Source organism: Globicephala melas, chromosome 16 (assembly GCF_963455315.2).
Source record: "Globicephala melas chromosome 16, mGloMel1.2, whole genome shotgun sequence".
NCBI lineage: Eukaryota > Metazoa > Chordata > Mammalia > Artiodactyla > Delphinidae > Globicephala > Globicephala melas.
In genome coordinates this window covers 61,339,730-61,365,909 of record NC_083329.1, presented here as the reverse complement: position 1 = coordinate 61,365,909, position 26,180 = coordinate 61,339,730, and the positions used below count along the sequence as shown (strand labels likewise).

At 54.3% G+C, this 26,180-nt stretch overlaps 1 protein-coding gene across 2 annotated transcripts in view; it reads left to right on the top strand.

Moving 5' to 3' along the window:
* The window catches only part of ADAMTS14 (ADAM metallopeptidase with thrombospondin type 1 motif 14), a 147,330-nt gene extending 121,833 nt beyond the window's left edge, over positions 1 to 25,497 (top strand). For both annotated transcript variants that reach the window (XM_060286031.1, XM_030862506.2), the window contains 14 exons: positions 515 to 647; positions 2,032 to 2,145; positions 4,466 to 4,614; positions 6,575 to 6,750; positions 9,005 to 9,138; positions 9,502 to 9,625; positions 10,600 to 10,680; positions 14,112 to 14,275; positions 17,104 to 17,272; positions 17,721 to 17,853; positions 19,702 to 19,909; positions 22,721 to 22,850; positions 22,959 to 23,069; positions 24,745 to 25,497. In XM_060286031.1, the coding sequence (XP_060142014.1) occupies positions 515 to 647; positions 2,032 to 2,145; positions 4,466 to 4,614; positions 6,575 to 6,750; positions 9,005 to 9,138; positions 9,502 to 9,625; positions 10,600 to 10,680; positions 14,112 to 14,275; positions 17,104 to 17,272; positions 17,721 to 17,853; positions 19,702 to 19,909; positions 22,721 to 22,850; positions 22,959 to 23,069; positions 24,745 to 25,238 (2,320 nt within the window). In that variant the 3' untranslated portion in view covers positions 25,239 to 25,497. The remainder of the gene's footprint in view (positions 1 to 514; positions 648 to 2,031; positions 2,146 to 4,465; positions 4,615 to 6,574; positions 6,751 to 9,004; positions 9,139 to 9,501; positions 9,626 to 10,599; positions 10,681 to 14,111; positions 14,276 to 17,103; positions 17,273 to 17,720; positions 17,854 to 19,701; positions 19,910 to 22,720; positions 22,851 to 22,958; positions 23,070 to 24,744) is intronic.
* The last annotated feature ends 683 nt before the right edge of the window (positions 25,498 to 26,180 follow it).

Here is a 26,180-nt window from a genome sequence, read left to right as displayed (position 1 = left end):
GCTCCGGGGACGTGGAGGCCCAGGACAAGCATTGGACTCAGGAGCTCAAGGCCGAGAATGGGCGCAGAGTGGATTTGGGCGGGATGGGTGCCGGCAGATATACTGTCTCTAACCTCACGCAGCAGCCGGCCAGTGCCCAGTGTACGTCCTGCACGGCGGGCTGACTTGTCTTCTTCTCTCAGTGCAGTGAGCCCTCAAATTGTCCACGAGCCAACCCTTCATCTGGGCCATGATGTGTCTCTGTAATGCGGGCAAAACAGGCCCTGTAAGAAAACCACAAGCTGAGTGCCTAACCGCAGTCCTGGGTCCCCTTGCCCTGGAGCTCCCAGACATGGTCGTGGGTGGAAGCGAGGGGAGGGCAGCCTGTCCTCCCTGGACAACACAGCTCCTGGCACAGGGCAGCGGGGGCAGATTCCTGCAGGCCTTCCTTGCTTGGTTAACACCCCCTCCTCTGCGAGGGAGAGCTTGGGAATTCCTGTCCCCACCCTGCTCACCTCCCTGCCTCTGCCGGCAGCTCCTATGACTGCCTCCTTGATGATCCCTTTGCACCTGCCTGGCCCCGGCCCCCGGAGCTGCCCGGCGTTGACTACTCAATGGACGAGCAATGCCGCTTTGACTTCGGCACTGGGTACCACACCTGCTCAGCGGTGAGTTCCCACGGCCTCTGCCAGCTGGATGCCAGGTCAGGTCCTCCTGGGCTGCAGGAGCACCTCAGCCCAGGCAGGGTGACCAGGGCCCAGGCCCTGCCACTTTCTGCCATATCCCCGCCCCACGCAGGGGTGGGGGGCCAGCGTGTGTGGTGGCTGGAGAATGCCTGGAAAGATGGGAACAGAGTAGAACAGAGAGGATGGGCCACCGCTGGGCTCCTGGTTGGGCTGGTCACCGGGGGAGTTTATCCGTCAGGTGGCCCATGTGTCAGATCAGGTGCTGGGCTCTGGCCTGGTGGAGAAATGCTTGCCACCCTCTGCTCTTTGGGCGCTTGGAGGATGTTTTGGGCAGACTTCCCACACTGGTAAAGTCCTCGCGTGCCCCATATAACCTCTCTCCAGGGGGTCAATTGCATGCTTCCCTACCCCTCCCCCACCCCATCCCCTACTTGAGGAGATAGATACAAGGGAGCAGAGCCCTGTCCCTACTCTGCAGGACAGGGCAGGGGAGAGCCTGGAGCCACCTAGGAGAGAATTGAACAGCTGCTAACCAGGGCCCAGGCGGAGCCTCAGAGACGCGGACATCCCAGGGCAGGGGGCTCTCTGAGGGGTCAGGCCTTGATGCCTCGAGTACCTCAAACCGCCCCCATCCAGGAATGCAGCCCCCTCCTCAGCTCTGCAGGACCAGAAGGCCCTGTGTGTGGCCACCTTGCCCACTGCCCAGGCCACACTGGAACAGCTGGTCTCTGCTTTGGGAGTGGAGAAACAGCTGGGATATGGGATTTCAGTGCCCAGATGCTGTGTTTGTAGGACACTAGTCTGGCCAGCAGGGGATGATAGGAGAGAAAAGGAAATTGGGGCTTTCCTGGACAGTGTGAAGCAGAAGGGTGCCAACCTCTGGTGTGGCTGGGTGAGATTAGAGGGAGGTGGGAGTCCTGACCTTGTCTGGGTGCTGCAGGGTCTGGGCTAGACTGGCAGCCCTCTCAAAGCCCTCCACATGCACAGAGCTCAGGGGGTATCAGTGGACCCAGCCTCCCCAGAACCTCAAACCCTGGTCCCTGCTCAGTCACAGAGTGGCCTCTGCAAAGGCAGGGAGGGAGGCCTGGGGAGGGAGACCAGAGGCGTGTGGGCTGTGGCTGGTGCCTTCTCTTCGGTGCCCTGTTGGAGAGAGGAGGGGTCACTGAGGCCAGTGGCTCTTGTGGTGGGGTCGAGCTTGTGTGCGCGCGGGGCTCTGGCTAGACGGGCCCCTCCTGCCCCCCTCGCAGTGTTCTGGCCCCAATGCCCACCACACCCTCCCCTCGCTCTGTCACTGTCCTTTGCCCCCGGACAACGTGTCAGAGCTGGGGAGCTAGTCCGGCCCAGTGACCCTGAACCTGCCGTGCAGTTCAGGACCTTCGAGGCCTGCAAGCAGCTGTGGTGCAGCCATCCTGACAACCCTTACTTCTGCAAGACCAAGAAGGGGCCCCCGCTGGACGGGACGGAGTGTGCGCCAGGCAAGGTACCTGCGGACCGGGGGCTGCAGCAGGAGCGCCTTCCTGGGGCGCAGGCCCCACGGGAGACCCACCTTGCTGCTGAGTGTGGATATGAATGCGTGGCGGGGGCTGGGGGAGGGCTGAGGACAGGAGCCAGCCTCGCGTGCGGGCAGATGGGCAGAGAGTCCTCGCAGGAACTCACACACACGCCCTCTCCTCCCTGGCACCACAGTCCTTGGCTTCTACAGCAGCAGAGTCTGGCCTTGTCTCCCAGCCCATCGGCAGGAATGCTTACTGCCATCTGAGGAGAATGCAGCCCAGGCAGGTTAGGGAACTTGTGGAGGTCAGGCAGAGGGTGACTGGCTGAGAAGGGGTGAAGGGAAGATTCCAGGTGTTCTGCCTCCTCCCCCCGCCCACCATGCTGTTTCTTACCCCTCCCCCCGAAACCTGCCCTTTCGTGTACTTCCTGGGGTGTGTTTGCACCCTCTTGTGTGTGTGAGTGTCAGGAGGACCCCGGATCTGAGAGCCCTGAACTGAGGTCTGAAACCCACCTCTGCTCTATCGCTGGCCCTGTTCCCCCCCACCCCATTTCTGTGTGGTGACCTTGGTCCATTCTCTGACCCCTGCTGAGCCCTGACCAAGCATCCTTCCCGCTCCTCAGGTTGTTATGAAGTTGTGAGTCGTGTCAAAGCAAATGAGAGGGCTGGGAAGAAGCGCGGTGCTGCCCCCAGCAGCCTGTCCTCTGCCCTTCACCCTCTGCCCTTATCTTCCCATTCTCATCTATAAATGGTCTGTCCCTTCACAGATGTGTGGGGCTTCCCATGGCCTTGTACAGGCCCTGTGGGCTCCAAACCTGGAGGGCTATTATCCTGGAGCCTCGGTCTACCTGCTCCAGGTGTGTTCGAGTTTCCAGGCCCTCTCCTATCACAATTTCACATAAGAGTTAATCAACGGCTCTCGGTTTTGTCTGCGTATTAGAACCATCTGGGGAGCTTTAAAATCCCCCACACCCCAGAACAGGGAGTGACTGCAAACGGGCACAAGATATCTCTTACGATGGTGGAAATGTTCCAAAATTGTATTGTGGTGATGGTTGCCAAATGCTGTAAGTTTATGAAAAGTCATTGAATTGTACACTTGAAATGAGTGAAGTTTATGGCCTGTAAATTTCAGTTGACCCTTGAATAACACAGGTTAGGACTGCACGGGTCTGCTTATATATCTGCTTATATCTGCGGATTTGTTTCTTTTCAACAGTAAATACCACAATACGACCAATCGGTGGTTGGGTGAATCTGTGGGTGCAGACCATGGATATGGAGGACCGACTATAAGTTATATGTAGATTTTCAACTGCAGAGGGCAGGCACCCCTAACCCCTGAGTTGTTCAATGGTCAACTGTATAGTGCTTCTTTTAAAAATTACCACTTCTTTTAAAAATCCCTACCTCTAGAGAGCCTGACTCAGTCTGGGGTGAAGCTGAGGCATCCAGAGTTCTTAAATGTTCCCCAACTGACTCCAAAACTGAGAACTACAGAGTTATCTCTTGAAAAAGACCCAGAGAGCTTTGCTGTATTTCTTACCTATGGCCCTACAGGAAAAGGGAAGGGGGTTGACTTTGGTTGAGCCCTCCTTTGTGCCTGGCCTTGTGCTGAGGGCTTTGTGAGTGTTGCTGCCTTCAGTTCGTAGAACAGTCCCATTTAACAGGCAAGTACACTGAGGCTCAGCAAGGTGAAGCTATGCCAAAACCACACATAGCTAGTAGTGGCCGAGCTGGGATTCAAACCCAGGCCTCTTGGACTTGAGGCCTATGCTCCCTCCACTGCGTGGATGGACCTCCCGGGTGGCTGGCTTCCTTCCCATGAACATACCTGCCTGGGGTCCCTGGATGGTGATTTCAAGGTACAGAGCCAAGATCAACTCTAGATGGTGTGGGAAGATTGTGTCTTCTCTCCCTTATCAGCCCTTTGTTTCTCTGGGGGTGGTAAACCAAATAATTGCACAGCTGTCGTCACCATGAATAATACCATCTGCCGTTTCTGGAGGGCTGTGTGTGCCAGGTGTTATCTCATTGAATGCTCACAGCAGCCCTGTGGGCAGGTGCTGTTATCCCCATGGTACAGTCGAGGAATAGGGTCAGAAAGGGGAGCCCTTTGTTGAGGGTCCCTCAGCGCATGGTAGGGCTGGGATTCTGGGTGACCCTGAGGCTTGGGCTCTTAACGTTCCTTTTTCTGGGCTCACCTGTGGTGCCTGCCAGCTGTTCCGTGTGCCCGGCTGGGCACTTCCTATGGCAGGCTAGGCAGCGGTGGCCCTGGGGTGACCTCGCACCCTCTGCTCCATCCCAGTGGTGCTTCAAAGGTCACTGCATCTGGAAGTCGCCGGAACAGACTTACGGCCAGGATGGAGGCTGGAGCTCCTGGACTAAGTTCGGGTCATGTTCACGGTCGTGTGGGGGCGGGGTTCGATCCCGTAGCCGGAGCTGTGACAATCCCCCGTGAGTGCACTGGGCTGAGGTGGGCAGGGCAGGGGCCCGAGGGGATTGGAGAGGGAGTCGCTGGGGGGCAGGGCACAAGAAAGAAGGTCCCCTGCAGGTGGCTGTGTACGTATTCCAGTGGATGACGGCCCAGAATTGTTGGGGGCGCCAAACCACTTCCACCTGGGTCTGACATCTCCCTTTGTGTCTGACTGACATCTGAGAATGGGTCCGAACCAGTGATTCTCAGATTCTCGTCTGCGAAGAATCTGGGTGGGCCCAAGGCTTGGCCAGTTTAACGAGCCCTCCTGTGACCCTCATCCTCCAGCTAAACGTTGAGAAAACACTGGTCTAAATGTTCACTAGCCATGTCTTGGGAGGATAAATTCCCCAAGTCTGTTTCCTACTACCTGAAGCAAAACTTCCTTCAATTTTTCTTAACTTATCTCTTTCGAACATCAAGTCCCCCCCCTCACTACCCCCTACCCGTATGTCAGCATTCTGGGGGAATAATCTCTTTCTCGCATTTATCCCCTCTATGGGGACCCCCTCCCATGGTTTTGGAACCTCTGAGCACCAGCTTTTGATGGCCTCCGTCTCCCAAGCTGAAGCAGCCTGCTTAGAACAGCTTCGTGAGAGATGGGGGCCGGCTGGGGCCGGCCGTGTGGCTCAGCTGTCTCCACGTTCAGTGATTCTGAACCTCTGTGGGGCAGGGCCGGTCCCAGCCCTCACAGTGCTGAGTGATGCGATGGGGACCTCAGAATGGCAGGGTCCTAGGATCACAGAGGCTCGGGGGTGGTCACCCTCCCTCCAGCATCCTCAGGAGTGGTCCTTCATACTCTGCTGTGTACCTCCAGGGATGGGACGCTCTGTGCCCCCTGGAGCAGCCTATTCCTGTGTACTGACCCTTTACAAATATGAGACGAGATGAACAGCCTTCGACCTGTTGGGGGTAGGAGAGCCAGGTTAAAGAAAGGCACGGTGATGCCCACTCTGGATGGACCACCTCCCAGTCACGAGAGAGAGTTATCCCCATTTATTGAACTCGTCTACGATAATAACTATTTTTATTTTATGAGGCTTAAATGAAGTATAATCTATGCACTCTCAGCACCATGCCCATGCCCAGCACAGATTAGTAAAGGACAGCTGCTGTTATAATTACCCCAGTGCATGGAGCACTTTCTCTGTGCCAGGCGGGGTGCTAAGCACGTCCATGCATAAACCCATGTAATCCTTCCAGCATCTCTGAGCAGAGTTCCAGTAACCTTGTTCACTTGGGTACTTTGTATCCATAATCTTACCGGATCCTTTTAATTTCATGGGGAAGAGAGTACAGATTTAAATACCTTTTTAAAATGTATTCTTCACAGACACACCAGGAGGTAGGTAAAATAAGAAGTGTTATGGTCCCTCCTTTAAAGCAGAAGTTAAGACAGCAAGACTCGGGGTTAGATTTAGCCAGGTCTTCTTACTGCACATCCGAGTCTCTTTTTACCACTCCGCAGTTTATTATGATATTAAATGGAAGTGGATGCAAGTAGGAGCAGCTGAGTCATTTATTGAGGGCCTGCCATGTGTCAGGAGCTGTGTGACGGCTGAAAGAATAAACGAAGATGAATCAGATTGATTTCTCTTCTAGCCCGGCTGGAGGGGGTTAGTCATTCCCTCCTGTCTTCCTCCCTCTCCCTCCCCCCATCCTTTGCCCCCTTTCTTTTGCTCATTCTCTCCTCTCCCCCATCACACACACACACACACACACACACACACACACACACACAATAGGTGGCATATGCCTGAAGGGACCACAAGGCTCTGAGCTCAGCAGTCCTCACAGTGGGGGTTCCTCTCTAGTTTGTAAGTTAGTGGAGCCCCTTTTTATGCTACTCTAAAAGGCTGGGCTACCCCAGGTCACCATGTGGGAAGCCTGCCCCCACCCCGAGCCTTTCCAGCCAGCACGGTCTCTCTGCGCTCGCCCCAGCCCAGCCTATGGAGGCCGCCTGTGCTCGGGGCCCACGTTCCAGTACCAGGTCTGCAACGGCGAGGAGTGTCCGGGGCCCTACGAGGACTTCCGGGCCCAGCAGTGCGCCAAGCGCAACTCCTATTACGTCCACCAGAATGCCAAGCACAGCTGGATCCCCTACGAGCCGGACGACGGTGAGTGGAGTCCTGCTCCCCACGCCCACCCCGTGGCCTTGGGCATCTGCTGGGTCCATGTCTTCCCAGGCAGGGCTTCCCAGGCCTGGCCCACCAGTGAAGGTGGAGGGACAGCGGTGGCACCAAAAGGGATATTGCAGTCGGCAAGTTTGCCACGCGCCTTTGTGCAGGCCTTTGCGCTGTGCACGTTGGGGGAGCCCCAATCCTCATCACAGCCATCCTTGATTTGTACGCTTATGCTGACCGTGTTCTGTCAGATGCAAGGACAATGTCTTGAGCAAGGGTTACTTGGCCCAGAGGCACCGGCTGGCAGCAGTGCTGGCTGTCGGGGTTGGTGCCTTTCGGACATGTCCTTACCTGTGCAGAAGGCCCAGTACAGGTGCGGGTGCCCCTTGCTCTGCTCCTGAGAAGTTTGTCCTATTACATACCACGTTTTTAGGTTTTACTGATGGTGCTACTGTTTCAGTAGTTAAGGAAAATGATTTGAAAGTCAGGCCGATGGGAGTCTGTGGGATCCTCCTACTGACCCCCTACAGGCTACCCTGGACACAGGTCTCAGGACTCAAGCGGAGGGTCTGAATTCTGGGGCCAAGCCAGTGCCTGTCTGTTTTGGAGCATTTCCGGGGATGGCTCTCGCAGCGGCAGAGAGAACCCAGTGAAGGGCTGGATTCATGCCTTCAGGCTGGAAGGGCCTTTAACGGTCCTCTCAGTCTACTTTCCCCTGCCGGCCTCTCCATGGTCCTTCCGTAGCCTGATGCTTACCCCCTACCACGTAGCCCTCGGCATCAGACGGCGCCGATCAGAATGGCCGTTCCTGAGCCCAGGGCCGCCTCTTCGTAGCCCTGGTTCCAGAGTATCAGTGGCAAGACCCTCCGTCTTCAGCTCACGTTGAGAATGACAGCCTTCAAGTTGGAAGGGACCTTGGAGGCCTGTGTATTGCCCGCCAGTGCACAGACCCCTCCAGAACATGCTTGTAGGGAGTGTCTTCTCCCTGCTTAGACTCCTCCTAGCCTGGGGAGCTCACCACTCCCGTGCCACTGTCGGCCGGCTTCCAGGGCTGCCCAGAAACCCACCTGCCTGGGGTGCACTGGTCAGGGTCCTGCCTGTCTTCGGGAGGGATGCAGCCCCCCACCCCTTAGCCCCTGGCCCAGGCCCCACCAGGAATATGACTCCCGCTCTGCATGAAATCCGAAGTAGTATTGGATGTTGTGGCTCCGGACTTGAGTCCTGAGTGCTGGGGCAAGACGCCGCCAGGTATCCCGGGAGCCCGGGGATGAGGACCCTGGAGCCAGATGGTTCCTTACCAATTTTGCTTTGGAAGCCTTGCACATCCATGCAGACCCACACAAGCTGCTGCCACAGGGGTGGAGAAGGGCTGCAAGGCCAATGGGACAGCTGGACTTCGGGTTTTCCCAGGACTTTTAGTCAAATTCCAGGAAGTTAGCTAAGCCCCAACCTCCCTTTTCCTAAGAAACACAGCAAGTGTTTATATGTTCTCCGGAACCTACTCTTGTAGGACGTTAATAGCCTTGATTTGATTGTTAGAACTAGAAAGGATCTCCCTCCTTCCCTCACTGCCGCTCCGTTTTGTAAACCCAAGCACAGACCACTGTTCTGCCTTACTTTCATGCAGCCTTCTCATGTTCACGAGCATGGTAAGGTTCACCATCACATGTGTGACGGTGATGTGTATGTAGAGGTCAGAGCAGGACTCAAGCCAGACTGCCTGGGTTAGAATCCTGGCTCTGCCACTTACTGGGTGGCTGTACGGCCTTGAGCAAATTCCTTAGCCTCTCTGGTCCTTGGTTTCCTCCTCTGTAATGCTACTTCCTTGGGGGTATTGAGAGGCTTAACTTAAGTTAATTCACAAAAAGCATTTAAAGTTGTACAGTGAGAATGTACAAAGGTTTTAGAAGTCTGGCACATAGTAAGCTTTCATTAAGTATGGGCTTATTATTATTGTTATTATTATTGTTTTATCACTTGATGTTTCTTAACGACGTGATGTGGCATTTTACTGATCAGGCGTAATAAATAAGGAACTGAGGCTCAGAGAGGTCAGATAATTTGCCCAAGGTCACATGGCTCGTAAGTGACACAGCACGGATTTGAAGCCCAGCTCCACACCTAGTTCTCCCCCCGTTGCCCAGAGCTGGCCCCTGGAGCTTCCTGTTCGGGCCACGTGTTAATGTCGGTCTAGGCCAACCCACCTTCTCCGAGCCCAGCTGGCTCAGTGTGGTCCCTTTCCCCACAGACGCCCAGAAGTGTGAGCTGATCTGCCAGTCAGAGGACACAGGGGACGTGGTCTTCATGAACCAGGTGGTCCACGACGGGACTCGCTGCAGCTACCGGGACCCGTACAGCATCTGTGCCCGCGGCGAGTGTGTGGTAGGTGCCCCCCTCCTGGCTGCCCACCCTCTCCCTGCCCCGGGAGACTGGAGGGCTGCACTGCCTCCTTCTGCTCCCTGGGAACACAGGCATTGCCTCCCCTTCCTCACCCATGACACCCCTTGGTCCTCAACATGACCTTGGGATGCTGGAAAAGGGTTACTGCCCAACCCCATTCGATGGGAGAGGCGTGGCCAGGTTTAAGACCTTGCCCATGTCACACGGTGACTCCAAGAATGGCTCTTGGTCCAGGGTCCTCTCCTGTCAGGGCCTGGGGACTGAGGAGGGGGCCAGGGGCTGCTGACCTGGGGGTGGTGGTGGGGCATGGAAGCCTCTTCCCGCTGACCCCGTCTCTGGCTTCAGCCCGTCGGCTGTGACAAGGAGGTGGGGTCCATGAAGGCAGATGACAAGTGTGGGGTCTGCGGCGGCGACAACTCCCACTGCAGGACTGTGAAGGGGACTCTGGGCAAGGCCTCCAAGCAGGCAGGTGAGCAGGTTAGGGCTGGGGGACGACCAGGAGGGGCTGGGGTTCTGGCCCAGCTAGCGTCCCTAGAGCCCGAACCATCCCTTAGGTGGGCCCTCCCTCCTTGAGCTGGGCCACAGTTCTGGTGCGGGGGGGCGCCCTGGAGCCTGTCTCAGACCACAGCTGCCCCCGGCTGTGGTTCCTCATTTTCCAGGCGTGCTGCGCCTGCACTTGGGCTCGGGAGCTCAGAAGCATTTCCTGCTTGGCACTGTGTTGTCCTAGGAACTCAGCCATCTCTTTGGCCTGGGGCTGTTGGTGGGAATGAGGGTCCAGACAGATCTGTAGATGAGGCCCAGGCTGGACTGGTAATTTCCTTTTTGCTCTTCTCTCTCACTTTTTTTTTTTTTTTAAACTGAAGTGCTTCCTGCTTTGAACTCCTGGTGCCTTAGAGTTCCTTGACTTCCCTCCCCACCTCCAATCTGGCCACACTTGCTGTTGAAAAGGGCCAGATATTAGTCCTTTACACTTTAGTATGAACTAGATTCATTTCCCCTTGGGGATTCACCTTTGCCATGCCTCTCCTCGTTGGGGGAAAGTTGATTGCTCTGAGAAAGGTTAGTTTTCAGGCCTTGGATTGGGAGGATCACGGGGGCCCCCCATGCTGGATCTTCATGGCCTATTTCATCAAGATTCCTACAGTGGCTTAAAGTGTGAGAAGAAAGAGGGGAGGGAAAGTCAGGAGAGAAAAGGAGGGTCAAGAAAGTGGCAGATAATAGGAACTAACACACACACAGAGCCCAGTAGTATTTATAGAGCATCTTAAGCGATATGAACTGCGATCCTCTCAGCACCTTATGGAGAAGGGCCCATTCCTATTTTACAGACAAAGAAACTGAGGTTCCTGGGTATCTGTGAGGAGAGGGGGTGATGGGGGATGCTGGCAGTGGGGCTACCAGCTCAGGATGCTCATGGTTTTTCTGGATCTTCCTCTGTGGCAGGAGCTCTCAAGCTGGTGCAGATCCCAGCAGGTGCCAGGCACATCCAGGTTGAGGAGCTGGAGAAGGTCCCCCACCACATTGGTGAGTGCCAGGGTGCCAGGAGATGGGCAGCCAGGCCCTGGGACCTGCCCTCGGGTGTGGGGGGAGCTGGGAGGGCAGAGGAGAGGATTCTAATGCAGAGGGCATTTCATGAGTTCGAATAATGGGAGAGAACCCTTTTTTTTTTTGGTATGCGGGCCTCTCACTGTCGTGGCCTCTCCTGTTGCGGAGCACAGACTCCGGATGCGCAGGCTCAGCAGCCATGGCTCACGGGCCCAGCCGCTCTGCGGCATGTGGGATCTTCCCAGACCGGGGCACGAACCCGTGTCCCCTGCATCGGCAGGCGGACTCTCAACCTCTGCGCCACCAGGGAAGCCTGAGAGAACCCTTTTTTATTGATTGATTGATATTTATTCATGTTGAAATGGGAACCTGCTCCATGGTTCAAATATCAGAAGGTATGAAACGAGATCCAGTGAAGATTCCCCCTCAGCCCACAGCCCCCATGGGCAGATTTCTTTGGGGGGTGATGAAAATGTTCCGGCGTTAGACAGTGGTGATGATTGCAGTCACTGAATTGCATACCTTGAAAGGCAGAATGGTTTGGTATGTGAATTAATCTCAATTTAAAACATGCAAGCATGGTTTGGCGGAGGCTTCTGGCGAGCAGGTGGGCAGAAGGCCGCTGCCCGCACGTTGGGCTGTGGCTGGGTTCCCCCACACTCGTCTGTGCTCAGGCTCCTTACTGAGGGCATGTGGGCTGTGATGTCACTGGGCCTCAGCATGTCACAGAGGCCGCTCTTACCCACTGTGCCCACCAAGTCACCCTGCTTGTCACCAGCTCGTCATAAACACGAACCCAGAACCTAACGTCTCTGGGCAAGCTTGTATATTACAAAAGTGCTAACTTTTCATATTTTTAGGTTATTATTAAAATAATACAAGACATTTTTAAAGTCTCCTGGAGAACTTGCACTCCCTGGAGAATACATCTGCATTAGCACAGCTGTAAAAATTCCTAACCTGCTCTGGAGGGCACCTGAGTGTAGTCCAAGCAGGCATAAGGCACAAGGGGAAACTGACGCGCAAAGTGGCTGTGGGCCCTCTGCGTGCCCTCATTCACTTGCGGGGTGAGCCAGTCTGGGCCTGGGTCTGCCATCTTCTACCCCGTGCCCCTGCCAACTGCACCTCTGCACAGGGCGTGTGAGACGGGAGGGCTTTGGCTTGGCCGCCTCCCTGCCCGCTTGCCTGTCTGGCTGTGGAGTATTACGCCTGCACAGGGACAAGGGGAGAAGGTCATTTACCCCTGGAAGAGGATGGTTGCTTACAGACACTCCTCCTACTGCACCCCTACAGATGATTCCATAATGTCAGCAGCCCCTTGGGCCCCTGGCCAGCCCCTTCCACCCACGGCCCCCCAACCCCGCTCAGATGTCCAGCCCTTCCAAGGAGCTAGATGCGCTTGTAGGCAGCAGATGGGCTTCCCTGGAGGTCGGGGCAGAGGCTCCTAGCACCTGTGGCAGGCTGTGGGCAGGCACACTTGCTGTGTGTTTATGGGGTGAGGGTTAGAGCTCTCCGGGAGCCTGGGGGAGAGGGAAGCAGCACTGAGACCTGTCGTCAGCACAGGTTGTGTGATTACACGTGTGTGAGATCCGCAGCGGCCCTGGTGTAAACGTGCAGAGTGTGTATGTGGGAGTGAGTGTGTGCGTGCCCGTGTGTGTGCACACGCGTGCTAACAGGGTATGTACTCTCTGGAGAAGCCCGGGACAGGTGGCAGCCTTGGCAGTGAAGGCCGAGGCCCTGGTCCAAATGTGTGAGGCGCTCCTGGAATTCGGGGTCACGGACTCTGAAAGGAAGTGAAGGGAAGACAAGCCGTGCTGTTAATACCCACCGTGTGGGGGGCTTGGAGCTGGCGCTTTTCATTCGTTATCTCGTCGGAGCCTCATGATAACCCTCTTGTTATCCCATTTTTGCAGTTGAGGAAATTGAGGCTCCGAGAAGTTAAAAGAGTTGCTGGAGGTACCGAGTGGGTCAGTGGTAGGACCTGGGCTCAGAGCTGGTAGGAGGTGGTGGAGATTCCAGCCCACCACCCCCAGGAAGGCGGGGGGTACATCCAGGGACCGGGGACAGCAGTGGTCGTGAGCTGCAGAGGCAGACAAGGGCCTGAGGAGATGCTCAGCTCTAGCCTGGAGGGTCTGGTGATTCTGGGGGCTGGCAGAGATCAGGTTGCGGGAAAGGAGGGGGCGTCTCTCTTCCCACTCAGCAGGGAGGCTGGCCCTCCGGAGAGCTGGGCTACCAGCCTCTGTGTGTCCAGGACAAACCCTTGCCCCTCTCAGGGCCTCTGATTCCCCATCTGGATTAATAACAGCACCAACCTCAGGATGCGTGTGAGGACCCCACTGAGGCGGGAGCAGAGTAAACAGCATGTGGTTCATCCCTGGATCCTTAGCTCTTATAATTACACCAGGTGGGGACACCCCGGGGCTCCAGAGCCTTTGCCAGCCCCACCTGGCTGGGGGCTCGGGTCCCACGGTGCAGCCATTCTCTGACCCCTGATGCCTCCAGGGTGGATGAGGCTGTAACTCGGGGGCCTTTGCTGGGGTGTCTGCAGCTACACACCTTCCGCCCGCCAGTCACCCAGCGCCTTTCAGTTACAAGTTGTGAGTTACTCGCTGACTGGGACTTTAAGGGGGAAAAATGAACAGATATTTTTTATACTCTGGCTCTGTGCCAGGCGCTGTGCTGGGCCAAGGACACTGAGATGGCGGAGGTACACTGACAGGCTATGGGAGAGACAGGATATCTGTAATTGCAACAGTGCTAAAAGTCAGGGGCTGATTTGATGACAGTAATAGTGCCTACCATTTATTAAGTGCCAACTGCATGCCATGCACTCTGCCTAGTTCTTTATATATATGAACTCCTTTGATTGTCCCAAGAGCCCCATGGCAGGGTAGGTGGGCAAGGGATACTGCGATTATCCCCATGGGACAGCAGCCCTATGAGCTAGGTAGAATTACCATTCCCATTTTACAGATGGTAAAACAGAGGCAGCACAGGGAGGCTAAGTAACTTTCCCAGATCAATCTGGCTCCAGAGCCTGTACTCTTAGCCTCTATGCTCTGCTGTCGAAGTTGTAGGGAGGGCAAATCCCTGAGGACTGGACAATCAAAGAAGGCTTCCTGGAGGAGGGGAGAATTGTGCTGAGCCTTAAATGTGGGTGGAGATTAGTCGGGCAGGAAGAAGGGGAGACAAAGTGAGAGGAATGGTGTGTACCAGGGTCCAGAGGCAGGGGTGCTATGTGGAGGCAGTGGGATGATCCATCGGACTGGAGAAAGGCTCAGGTGGGAAGGAGTGACAGGTGGGCAGGGAGCCCCTAGGGGCCCACTGGGACGGCCTTGAAACCCCTGAGGTGTGGCTGGTGCTCCTGTGGAGGGGAATAGAAATCTGTGTGACCCTCTCCCCATGGCCAGCGGTGAAGAACCAGGTCACAGGCAGCTTCATCCTCAACCCCAAGGGCAAGGAACCCACGAGCCGGACCTTCACTGCAATGGGCCTGGAGTGGGAGTACGCGGTGGAGGACGCCAAGGAGAGCCTCAAGACCAGTGGGCCCCTGCCGGAAGCCATTGCCGTCCTGGTGAGTCCCCACCCTGCATGGTGGCCCCTGCCCCCGCCCCCCGCTTGCTGCCCCAGCCCAATCCCTAGCTCACCGTCTCTGCTGCTGAGCCAACGCAGGCCTGGTGGAAATCCTCCTGTTCTGGCGTCTTCAGGAGGCTGGGCAAGGCCAAGATGCCCTCTGTGCTTCGAGGCTGGGAGGATGGCAAGTGAGGAGGAAAAAAGAAATGGTTGTCTCACTGTCTGATCAGAGATGCCCCACACAGGGAGTCTGTTCTCCTTAACACGGGGTCAGAAATAGGGCCCAGGAGGAACTGGAGGAACCTGGGTTGGTTCCCCCATGGTTCTGCCATCATCCAGTATCCAGTTGCATTATGGCTTTGCCAGCAAGTGAGTCCAGGAGTCCAGTGGCCTGTGGCCCAGGAGTGCTGTCTGGCACTGCCAGCCTCCTGAGAGGGGGATGGGGCCACTGTCCCAGCTGAGGCCCACCTCTGCCCACACCCCCTCTTCCTAGACCATGAGCCAGGGCTTATGGAGCAGGGATTGTTAACTCAGGAGACCAGACCGGGAGGGGCTCTATTGGCACCGGCTGGTGGCAGGGAGGCCTTCTACAGGCTTTGTTCCTGGTGCTACCCTCATTAGTCAGGGAGGTCCTAGAGGGCAGGGTCTGAAGCCTATTGATGTCAGCATACTAATTCAATCCAGCGTGTGCTTCCTACTCACCCTATATTTGTTGTCCACCCGTACACCCATGGCTGATTAATTTTCAACGAGAGTACTAAGACCATTCAGTGGGGAAAGAAGAATCTCTTCAACTAATGGTGCTGGGACAACTGGATATGCACATGCAGAAGAATGAAGTTGAACCCCTGCCTCACACCGTATACCAAAATCAGCTCAAGATAGATCAAAGCCCCAAGTACAAGAGCTAAAACCATAGAACTCTTGGAGAAAAGAGAGGGATAAATCTCATGATCTTGGATTCTTAGATATGATCCCAAAAGCATGAGCAACAACAACAAAAAAGAGAGAAATTGGTCTTCATGGAAATTGAAAGCTTTTGTACATCAAAAAAGACGTTTTGAAGAAAGTGAGAAGATAACCTGAACAGACTGGGAGAAAATATTGGCAATCCTATATGTGATAAGAGTCTCTATTGTAGACCATCTTCTAGAGTCAGGCAGTATGGGTGCTCTGGTGAGCAGGACAGACCAGCAGACATGGTTCCTGCCTTCATTGGAACTTAGGTGTGTGGGAAGGAGAATCACCGATGGGCACACAGGCTGTTCTCAGGCCTGGCACACAGTAGCTGCTTAGCTTGAGTTGTTTTTTTTTTTTTAAAAACATCTTTATTAGAGTATAATTGCTTTACAATGGTGTGTCAGTTTCTGCTTTATAACAGAGTGAATCAGTTATACATATACATATGTCCCCACATCTCTTCCCTCTTGCATCTCCCTCCCTCCCACCCTCCCTATCCCACCCCTCTAGGTGGTCACAAAGCACCAGCTGATCTCCCTGTGCTATGTGGCTGCTTCCCACTAGCTATCTATTATACATTTGGTAGTGTATATATGTCCATGCCACTCTCTCACTTTGTCACAGCTTACCCTTCCCCCTCCCCATATCCTCAAGTCCGTTCTCTAGTAGGTCTGCATCTTTATTCCCGTCTTGCCCCTAGGTTCTTCTGACCATTTTGTTTTTTAGATTCCATATATATGTGTTAGCATACAGTATTTGTTTTTCTCTTTCTGACTTACACTTCACTCTGTATGACAGTCTGTAGGTCCATCCACCTCACTACAAATAACTCAATTTCATTTCTTTTTATGGCTGAGTAATATTCCATTGTATATATGTGCCACATCTTCTTTATCCATTCACCCGATGATGGACACTTAGGTTGTTTCCATCTCCTGGCTGTTGTAAATAGAGCTGCAATGAACATTTTGTTACATGACTCTTTTTGAATTATGGTTTTCTCAGGGTATATGCCCAGTAGTGGGATTGCTGGGTCATATGGTAGTTCTATTTTTAGTTTTTTAAGGAATCTCCATACTGCTCTCCATAGTGGCTCTATCAATTTACATTCCCACCAAGAGTGCAAGAGTGTTCCCTTTTCTCCACACCCTCTCCAGCATTTATTGTTTGTAGATTTTTTTTTTTTCTGTTTTGGAGTTTATATTATTTTGCTGTTGTTATTTTTATTTTTTAACGTCTTTATTGGAATATAATTGCTTTATAATGCTGTGTTAGTTTCTGCTTTATAACAAAGTGAATCAGTTATACATATACATATGTTCCCATATCTCTTCCCTCTTGAATCTCCCTCCCTCCCACCCTCCCTATCCCACCCCTCTAGGTGGTCACAAAGCACCAGCTGATCTCCCTGTGCTATGCGGCTGCTTCCCACTAGCTATCTATTTTACGTTTGGTAGTGTATATATGATGATGGCTATTCTGACCGGTGTGAGATGATATCTCATTGTAGTTTTGGTTTGCGTTTCTCTAATGATTAACGATGTTGAGCATTCTTTCATGTGTTTGTTGGCAGTCTGTATATCTTCTTTGGAGAAATGTCTATTTAGGTCTTCTGCCCGTTTTTGGATTGGGTTGTTTGTTTTTTTGATATTGAGCTGCGTGAGTTGGTTGTATTAGCCTCAGTTTTGCCATGTGGCTACAGGTCTGAAAGGCCTCGCCAGTGCGTGCTCAGTGCTGCCCCCTCCTGGCTCTCACTGGTTCTGCTTCTAACCCCACATCCTCCCCTTTGACCCCTCCTCCCCGGTCTCCCTATGCTGGCCTTGCTTCCCTGCTCTCCAGTCCTTTGCCACCTCGTCTGTCTCCCTTCAGGTGCTCCCCCCAGCTGAGGGTGGCCCCCGCAGCAGCCTGGCCTACAAGTACGTCATCCACGAGGACCTGCTGCCCCTTATCGGGAGCAACAACGTGCTCCTGGAGGAGACGGACACCTACGAGTGGGCACTCAAGAACTGGGCACCCTGCACCAAGGCCTGCGGAGGAGGTACTCGCTTGCCTGACTGCAGACGCCTTGTGGGAGGAGCGGGAGGGGTCGGGGGCCTGACATCGTCTCCACTTGGCCTGTCCCCGGCTCGTGCCTCAGTTTCTCCTTGAAGATCTCTGGGGTGTGGCAGGGTGCCTGGGCAGGGCCTTGGGGCTGGGCTGGGGGTGCTAGAGCAGTATCCGGGGCAGGTCCTCTGCCCTGTAAGGGCTCACCAGCTGCGCGCAGAGACAGCAGCCCACGTCCCCACCTGTGCTATACCAGTGACACCTGAGATGGGCTGGTCAAGGAAGGCTTCTTCAGAAAGTGACTTGGGGATGGCAAGATGCAAAGGCGCAGAGGGAGGGGGGATTGGCTGCAGTCTCTCCAGAGCTCACTGTCCCTGAGGCTCTGGGCAGGACAGTGGGGACCTGGTGAGACTGACCCCCACGGCAGGCTGTCCTCCCTTCAGGGATCCAGTTCACCAAGTACGGCTGCCGGCGCCGACGAGACCACCACATGGTCCAGCGGCACCTGTGCGACCACAGGAAGAGGCCCAAGCCCATCCGCCGGCGCTGCAACCAGCACCCGTGTGCCCAGCCTGCGTGAGTGCTTTCTGGGGGAGGGACAAGAGGCTGACAGCAGACCCTCTCTCTGCCCTGACGTCAGGACGAGGGGCGGGTGAGCCTGCTTCCGCCAGCGCTGGAGGGTGGAGGCACGTAGCCCCCGCAGCCGGGACTTCTTGAGCAGAGAGCACCCACACGCCAGCCTCTGCCCATGGCCCGCGCGGCCTTCCTTGCCCGTCCATCCCCTCTGGGATTTCTGCATTAACTTTCACTCCCAGAAGGAGGAAGATGCTGCCTTTGTTCTGCTCCTCCCAGGATTATTTTACAGATGCGGAAGCTGAGGCCCGATCTGGGGACACAGCTTTCCCTCAGTGATCCAGGGGGTCCATGCAGGTGAAGAAGATTTCAGTGTTTCCAGGCCCTAGGCCAGGACGCTGTCTACCAGTTCCTCCCTGCCCAGTCATGTGGGGCCCAGGGATGCGGTCTGGCCTTTCAGCGCCCAGCTGTGGTCTAGCCCTGATTGGGATTCCCTGGCCTGAGGACACAGGCTCTTTTTGAGCCCAAGGTCATGTTCTTGGGGTTACTTGGAGGTGGCTTTGGGGAGAGGAGAGAGCTATAATCTGTGGAGGATCGATGTCTGGTCTCTGGGCCTGTTGCCCAGCTCGTCCTCAGCCCCAGCAGGCTTCTCTAGTGGCCCCCAGGTAGGGCCGAGGGTGGCTGGCCAGTAGGAAACCATGAAGAGCTGAGTCCATCCTCCTGCCTCCCAGGAGTCCTCCCAGGGTTGGGGGGTTCCAACTCGGCCTTGCTGATCCACAGCAGCTCTGCTCCCACAGGGTAGAGGGACCTCAGAGCCAGGGCGGGAGCTGCTGACCGGTGCTAGAGGCTGCCATGGCCTCCCTGTGCCCGGCCCAGGCCACGATCCCCAGCCCCCTGGCTCTCCATGGTTCTTTTTTATGTATTACTTTTTATTCAGGCCACTTTGCCCACAAACATCTGTGATCACAGAGCACGCGGGGCTAACTCTTCCATGACCCCTAGCAGGTCACCCCACCCCGGCTTGTCTCCTTATCTGTAAAATGTCAAATGAAGTTTCGGGGCTTTTTGTTTTGTTTGTTAAGGGAAGGGGTTGGCTAAAGCCGTCGTTTACTAAATGATGCCTCAGGAAACAGAGGGGAGTGGGAGTTGGGGGCTGCCCCTCCCTCCACCCCACCAGAGCAGTTTTGCTTTTGTCTAACTCTTCCAGTGGGCGCCTGCTTAAGATGCTGCTGGAAGTTGCTCTATGGCTAAAAGACGCTTGGAGACTAGCGGCTTAGCTGATCAGCACCAAAGCTCTGCAGGCACTGACGGTGATGATAATAGTGCCTGCACTTATGACATGCCTACTGCATGCCATGCACTCTGCCATGTGCTTTACATATACAGGTCCTTTAATTGTCCCAAGAGCCCCATGGTAGGGGCTTCTACTCTGCAAGCTGTGATTTTCATCTGTTTGTGCCCGGCTGAATGTCAGCACCTAGGACAGTGCCTGCACATGCTAGACACGCAAATATTCATGAAGTGTTGAAAGAATCCTGATGTAAAGATGGGGTAACTGAGGCTTAGACGGGTTAATAGCTTGTCCAAGGACCTGCAGGGTGTCAGGATTTAAATATGCATTATACCCATTTTTCAGATGAGGAAACAGAGGAGAGAATACGTGACCTCCCTAAGGCCACACGCCTGACAGCTGCAGAGCCACGTGGGTGGCTGGCTTGGCCCCCAAGCATTCTGAAGCCCAAACCATCTCTGTGGCTCCTGCCTTTGGTGGTTCAGGGAGTGGGAGTGGCCTTGGGAGGAAGTGTCCCATAGTCCTGCCTTTCCTCCACCTTTCTCCCTGTCTGTCTCCAGGTGGATGACGGAGGAGTGGGGCACCTGCAGCCGGAGTTGTGGGAAGCTGGGGGTGCAGACTCGGGGAGTGCAGTGCCTGCTGCCCCTCCCCAACGGTACCCACAAGGCCATGCCGGCCAAGGCCTGCCCCGGGGACCGGCCCGAGGCCCGCCGGCCCTGCCACCGCGTGCCCTGTCCAGCCCAGTGGCGGACGGGAGCCTGGTCCCAGGTGAGCTGTCCTCAGGGCGTGGGAGGGGCTGGGCCGACAGGCGCCTTCCTTGCAAAGTCAAGGAAGAGGAGGGTCTGGGTGGAGGAGCTGCAGAGAGATCTGGCGCTCCCTGCAGGCCGAGTGTTTCTGGCTGAATCCCTCTCCACACATCTGATCTGATTTTTCTCAAAACTAAGTCCAACGGTATGCTGGGCCATGGTTTTGGGCTTGGCCTTTATATCCATTCACTATCAGCTTTGACCTTCACAGAGTTAGGAGGCCTGGGCTAATATCCCTGTGTTACAGATGAGCAAATTGTAAGACACTCTTGTATTAAGAAATATTTACTGGGACTCCCCTGGATGTCCAGTGGTTAAGACTCGGCACTTCCACTGCAGGGCGCACGGGTTCAATCCCTGGTCGGGAAACTAAGGTGCCAAGTACGTTCCAGGCACACTGTACTAAGAATGCCTGGAACCCACTACCAACCAGACAGACCTGATTCTTGTCCTCATGGTGCTTACAGTCTAGTGAGGGAGACATAAGAGACAAGTACCAATAACAAAAGCATTTACAGGTTGCAGTTGGAGCTGAGCAGAAGTAAACAGGGTAACATATCAGGGAGGGCCTCTCTGAGGAGGTGACATTCGAGCTGAGACCTGAGATGTGAGCCATATGAAGACCCTGAGACAAGAACAACCTTGCCATGTTCCAGAAACCTAAAGGACATTGGGACTAGAGCTTAATGAGAGGGGCAGGGCTTACACGACATCTTTGGAGAGTGGGCAGGGGGTCAAATCCTGCAGGGCTTTATGAGGAGTTAGAGTTATTCCAAGAGCAGTGGGAAACTTGAAAGGTTTTAACGTGTATGTCACCAGCTCTGGTTTCAGGTTTAAAGATCACTCTGGCAGCTCTGTAGCAAGTTCATTGCTGGGAGGCCAGGGAAGAAAAAGGCAAACAGTAAGAAGGTTGTGGAATAGTCCAGGGGCCACAGGGAAGTTTTTTCAAGTTTGGGGTTTTTTCTTAAAAACGCGTTTGATATGAACCTTGAAGACATTATGTAGAGTGAAATAAGCCAGACACAAAATGACAAATACAGTATGATTCCACTTATGCGAGACACCTAGAGCAGTCAAACTCATAGAGAGAGAAAGTAGAAGTGTGGTTGCCAGGGACCAGGGGAGAGGGGAATGGGAAGTTAATGTTTAATGGGCACAGAGTTTCAGTTTGGGAAGAAGAAACCGTTCTAGAGATGGATGGTTACACAGTAATGTGAAAGTACTTAGTGCCACTGAACTGTACACTTAAAAATGGTTATGATGTAAATTTTATGATCTGTATATTTGATTACAATTTTTAAAACCTCATTCGATCATGGAAATAAGCACAATGATGTTTATTGTAATAACAGAATATCAGGAAATATTCTAAATATCTATCCATAGGAAATTGGACCCCCCCCAAAAAACCCCCATGGTCTATTCATGTAATAAAATACTATACAGCAAGAAAAATGAATAAGCTTGAACTGTATTCATCAATATAGATAACCCTCAGAAAAATAGGTGAGAAAAAGCACTGAAGTATGAAGAAAGTAGGCCTACCAATGGGGATACCAGCTACTTAAAGTTTAAAAAGGCACAACACGGTATTTGAAAATGCGCCAGAATACTGATCTACTAAAGTCGCTAGTGGGGGTGTTTGAACAGGCGTTCACGACCAGCTTCCTCATACCTTCCTGTAGGCTTGAAATATTGCATAATACAGAGTATTTTAAAGAACTAAAAATCCCCACACAACCTGTGCAGATTTTATATTCTTCTCCATAATATATAGCTTTATTTGTTTGAATATAAACCAGAAAGACCGCTGATCCATAAAGGGCCCCTTACGTAAAACAGAGAGGTGACAGCTGGTGGAAGATAGTTGCCCCTGTAAGATGGGCAGAGCATTCCAGAGCTATTGCTGTTTGTAATTATTCCTCCTGGGAAGATGAGCCGTCTTTGTCCCACTGTTCTGTGTGGCATGTGACCCTTGTGTCTCCCTTGCTCATCACCTGCCCTGGCATGAGAAGTGGACCTTTGCAAGTCCTTCCCATCCCGCTAGGAGAGGCTGTGCTCAGTGCCTACAAACCCAGTGACCTGATCACGTGGGGCACCCTTGCTTTTCCTGAAGCCACTGCACCCCTTTATCAGAGTATGTGGGTTCCAGGGCGTGATGTGTGTGGCAGCCCTTTCAAATGGCCTTCTGTTCCTTGTACCCACACCTTTTCCTCTTAGAGAAGAAGACACTTTTGAGCATGTCTCTACGAGCTGAGTGCTGGAAACAAAGTCATTGAATGTCAGAGCTAGAGGGGTCCATGGTGACCCCATCACCCAGCTCTCTCAGCTTAGCCGTTGTTACAGTCTGGGTTCCTACATCCCCTTAACAAGGTATCATCAAGTGCGTGGACCTGCCTCAGGTCCCTTGGGCTAGTGGATGGCGGCAGGGTGATACACAAAATATTTAAGGACACAGGCACAGGCCAGACAGAGTGAACACAAGCAGTAGTGCCGGAATGGGGTCCCACAGGCCCCCTCCAGATGGTGGGAAGGTTCAGGGGGTTCCAAGATCAGGGCAGTGGCTCTTTCCCACCTGGTACAGGAGTATTTGACAGTTGCTGTGCTGTCCTGGAGAGGCTGTTGAGAGCAGTCCTTGCATGTCCCTCTGGTCCAGCAGAGACTTGGCACCCTTCTCTGTCCCCTTTCTGTCCTGGGCACTGGCTGGACTGCAGAGCTCACCGCCTCCTTCCACTGTCTCTCCACACCCCCCGCCCCCATCTCCCCACGGCAGTGCTCCGTCACTTGCGGAGAGGGCGTCCAGCTGCGGCAGGTGGTGTGCCGGGCCAACGCCAGCAGTCTGGGGCAGTGTGAGGGGGACAAGCCGGACACGGTCCAGGTCTGCAGTCTGCCCGCCTGCGGAGGTGAGCCGGGTAGGATGGGGGTCCAGCCCAGCTCCTCTGGCCTAGACCTGAGGCCCAGCTTGGCTGGCTTCCCAGCCCCAATACTAGAGCTGCTTTTCCCCCTCACAGAAAATCTCCAGAATTCCACAGTGGGGGCTGACGTCCGGGAACTTGTGACCCCAGACGGGGAGTGGGTGCCACAGTCGGGGCCCCTAGATCCCATCAACAAGATCTCATCAAGTAAGTGTATCTCTGGACCCCACCCCCTCCCCATTCTTCCAGTGTTCACGGCATCGTGGGCATGGGCCGTGCAGTGGAGTGGACCCGGCTTCCCGTCTGTCCACGTGACCTTAGCCTCTTGGAGCCTTGGATTCCTCAGCTGTGAGGTGGGGGTGATGCTTATAGTGGTCCATGACTCCTTATCTGCAGTTCCAAAATATCGAAAGCTGCAAGCGTCCCCCTAAATTTGGTGCAGACTCACTGGGAAGCAAAATCTGAACTGAACTAACGAGAGATTAGTTATTCTTTTGCTACGGAAACATTGCCGTATTTGGTTGCAAGGTGACCTCCAGTCTCCACTGGGGACCTTAATGTAAATACACTGAATATTACTCTTCTAACCTCAGAAGTTCTGAATTATGAACCATATCTGCTTTTTGGATGAGCAGTTGTAGTTCTGAGCTCTCTTTATAGGGCTGTTGAGAGAATTAAATGAGATAATGCATGCATTCCTGCTTAGCAGTCAGCCAACAACAAATATAGTAGCAGCCATTTCTCTCTGCTTCATGATCAGGAGCCCAGCAGCTCACCCTCTCATCTTTCCATCCATCCACCCATCCATCCATTAATAAATATTAACTAAGCACCTACTATATACCAGGCTCTATGTTCTGTGCTTCCTTCCTAGGTTCCTTCTCTGTTTCCCTTTCTTACCTTCCCAAGGACCAGGGTCTGACAAGATGAGTAGCAGAAAGATCCCAGACCCAAACTCCTAGGTAGAGGATCAGTTGGCTGTGTGACCTTGTACAAATTCGTGAAACTCTCTGAGCTCAGCAACCTCATCTGGAAAATAGAGGGGTCTGATTAAATGTCCTCAGAGGAACTTCTGGCTCCAGCCTTGCTGCTGCTCTGCTCCTGTGCTGAGGCTCAGGCTGTTCAAGTGCTTGGGTTTCCTTTCCTTTTCCTCTGGGAGCAAAGGGGAGCTCTGATTCTGACCCTAGAATTCTAGCGCCATCTAGAGGCCACTGGCTTTCCATTTTCTCTAGTCTCTCTCCTGTTCCCCTAAGCCAGCACCCTACCTTTTCTCTTTTCTCTTTCTCTCCCCCTCCTCTCCTCTTCCCTGTCCCCCTCCTTTTCTCTTTCCCTGGAAAAATTAATAGAAGGCAAAGCTCCTGCCTTCACATCGTCTGGAGAGACCTACCTGAAGTTATCACAGAAATGCAAAAACATTTTTAGATGACATTTGAACAAAAGCAAACAAAACTAATATAATGAGCACCCCTCTATGCCAGGAACTTTACAAATGCTACTTACAATAATAATATAATTATTCATTGGTAAATGTCAGCATTATCCCCATTTCACAGAAGAAACTGAGTGTTGGACAGTTTAAATGACTTGCCCGAAGCCTTGCAGCTTTTTAGTGATAGAGCCTTGATCGGAACCTAGATCTGCTTGATTCCAAATTTGTTGGTGGGGGGCTTACTGTTGCAAGTGCGTGCTCACCAGGGGCAGGACGTTTAAGCTGCTCGTCACAGTGTGAGTAACCCGGGCATCTGCCTGGCCCTGGCCAGGGTGGCTCGGATTCCTTTGGGTTGATTGGGAGGTGGTGAGGGCGGGAGGTGGAGGGCCGAGTGGGAGTTGTAACCTGGCTGATGGGCGTCCTCCAGCGTCGGTCCTTGTGCTGTGTGTGCAGCGGAGCCCTGTGTGGAGGACAGGTCCATCTTCTGCCAGATGGAAGTGCTTGGTCGCTACTGCTCCATCCCCGGCTACCACCGGTTGTGCTGTGAGTCCTGTACCACGAAGGCCTCGGGCCCTGATGCGAGCCCGGACCCCAGCCTGGCCTCACCACCACCCTTCTCCACTCCTGGGAGCCCCTTCCGAGGACCCAAGGCCCCTCCAGAGGCTGTGGAGCCCACTGTGGGACCAGCGGGATCAGACGGCCATCAGCATGGCCGAGCCACACAGCTCCCAGGACCTCTGGGCACAAGCTCCCCAGTGAGCCAGCGCCACTTTGCTGCCCAGAAACGGAACCCTACAGTGTTCTGGGGCACTTCTCCTAGTGCCCCCCGGGGACTGCCCTGGGGCTGGGCTGGGGCCCCTACACCAGTCTCTGAAGATAAGGGGCAGCTCAGGGAAGACCCGAAGCATCCAGGCACCAGCCTTCCCACCACCTCCCCGGTGACATGAGCCTCGCCTTGCCCATCCCTCCGGTCAAGTTTACACTCTCTGTGCTGCCCCAGACATCCCGGCTCAGAGGACACACAGCGGGGCCAGGGCAAGCACGGACTGCCTTTTAAATTATTTGCCTTCTTATTGTTCTAGTTTGGGGCTGTGACACTTTTCACCCCATGAAGTGGGTCTATGAGGAAGAAACAGATCAGGGAAAGCCCTAACCGGAGATACCTCAGCAAGCAGCCCAGGTGACCGAATGGAACCTCTCAGGGGCTCCTGGCTGTCTCTCCTGCCAGGACTGAGGGCCAGCTAAGTCCCCCCAACGCGCGCACGCGCACACACACACACACACACACACACACACACACACACACACACACACACACACACACACACACACACACACACACACACACACACACACACACACACACACACACACACACACACACACACACACACACACACACACACACACACACACACCGGGCCTCACACTGCCTCCCTTTGCCAGAAATTGTGGGGACCCCTGTGGAGACCCCGAGTACCGGGCTCCTCTGCCAAGAGGGGCAAAGCCCGGCCGGGGAAGGTCGGGGGAACCCTCACAGGGTGGTCCAAGAGGAAGTGGCTGGGGCCGAATGTGGTCGTGAGGCTCCAGCTGCAGGGCTAGGGTGGGCGGGAGGCCAGTTCATCTCAGACCCAGCTCTTCATAGCGAGAGCTCCAGACAGCTCCTCTGGCCAAGGCCAAAGGGCAGAGTCCACCTTGCACTTGCTGGCTGGAGGGCCATGTTGGTGGCCACCTCTGCCCCTGAAGATGGCATTTCCTATTACTTCTGGTGCCTCCAGTTTACAGGTGGGCCTGTTAACCTCACCCCAGGCCCCCCTGAGAAGGGGGCTCTGGACACTCGGGAACATGTGTCCTCATCATCCAGGGGGTCCCCAGCTGGTGCTAGGCCC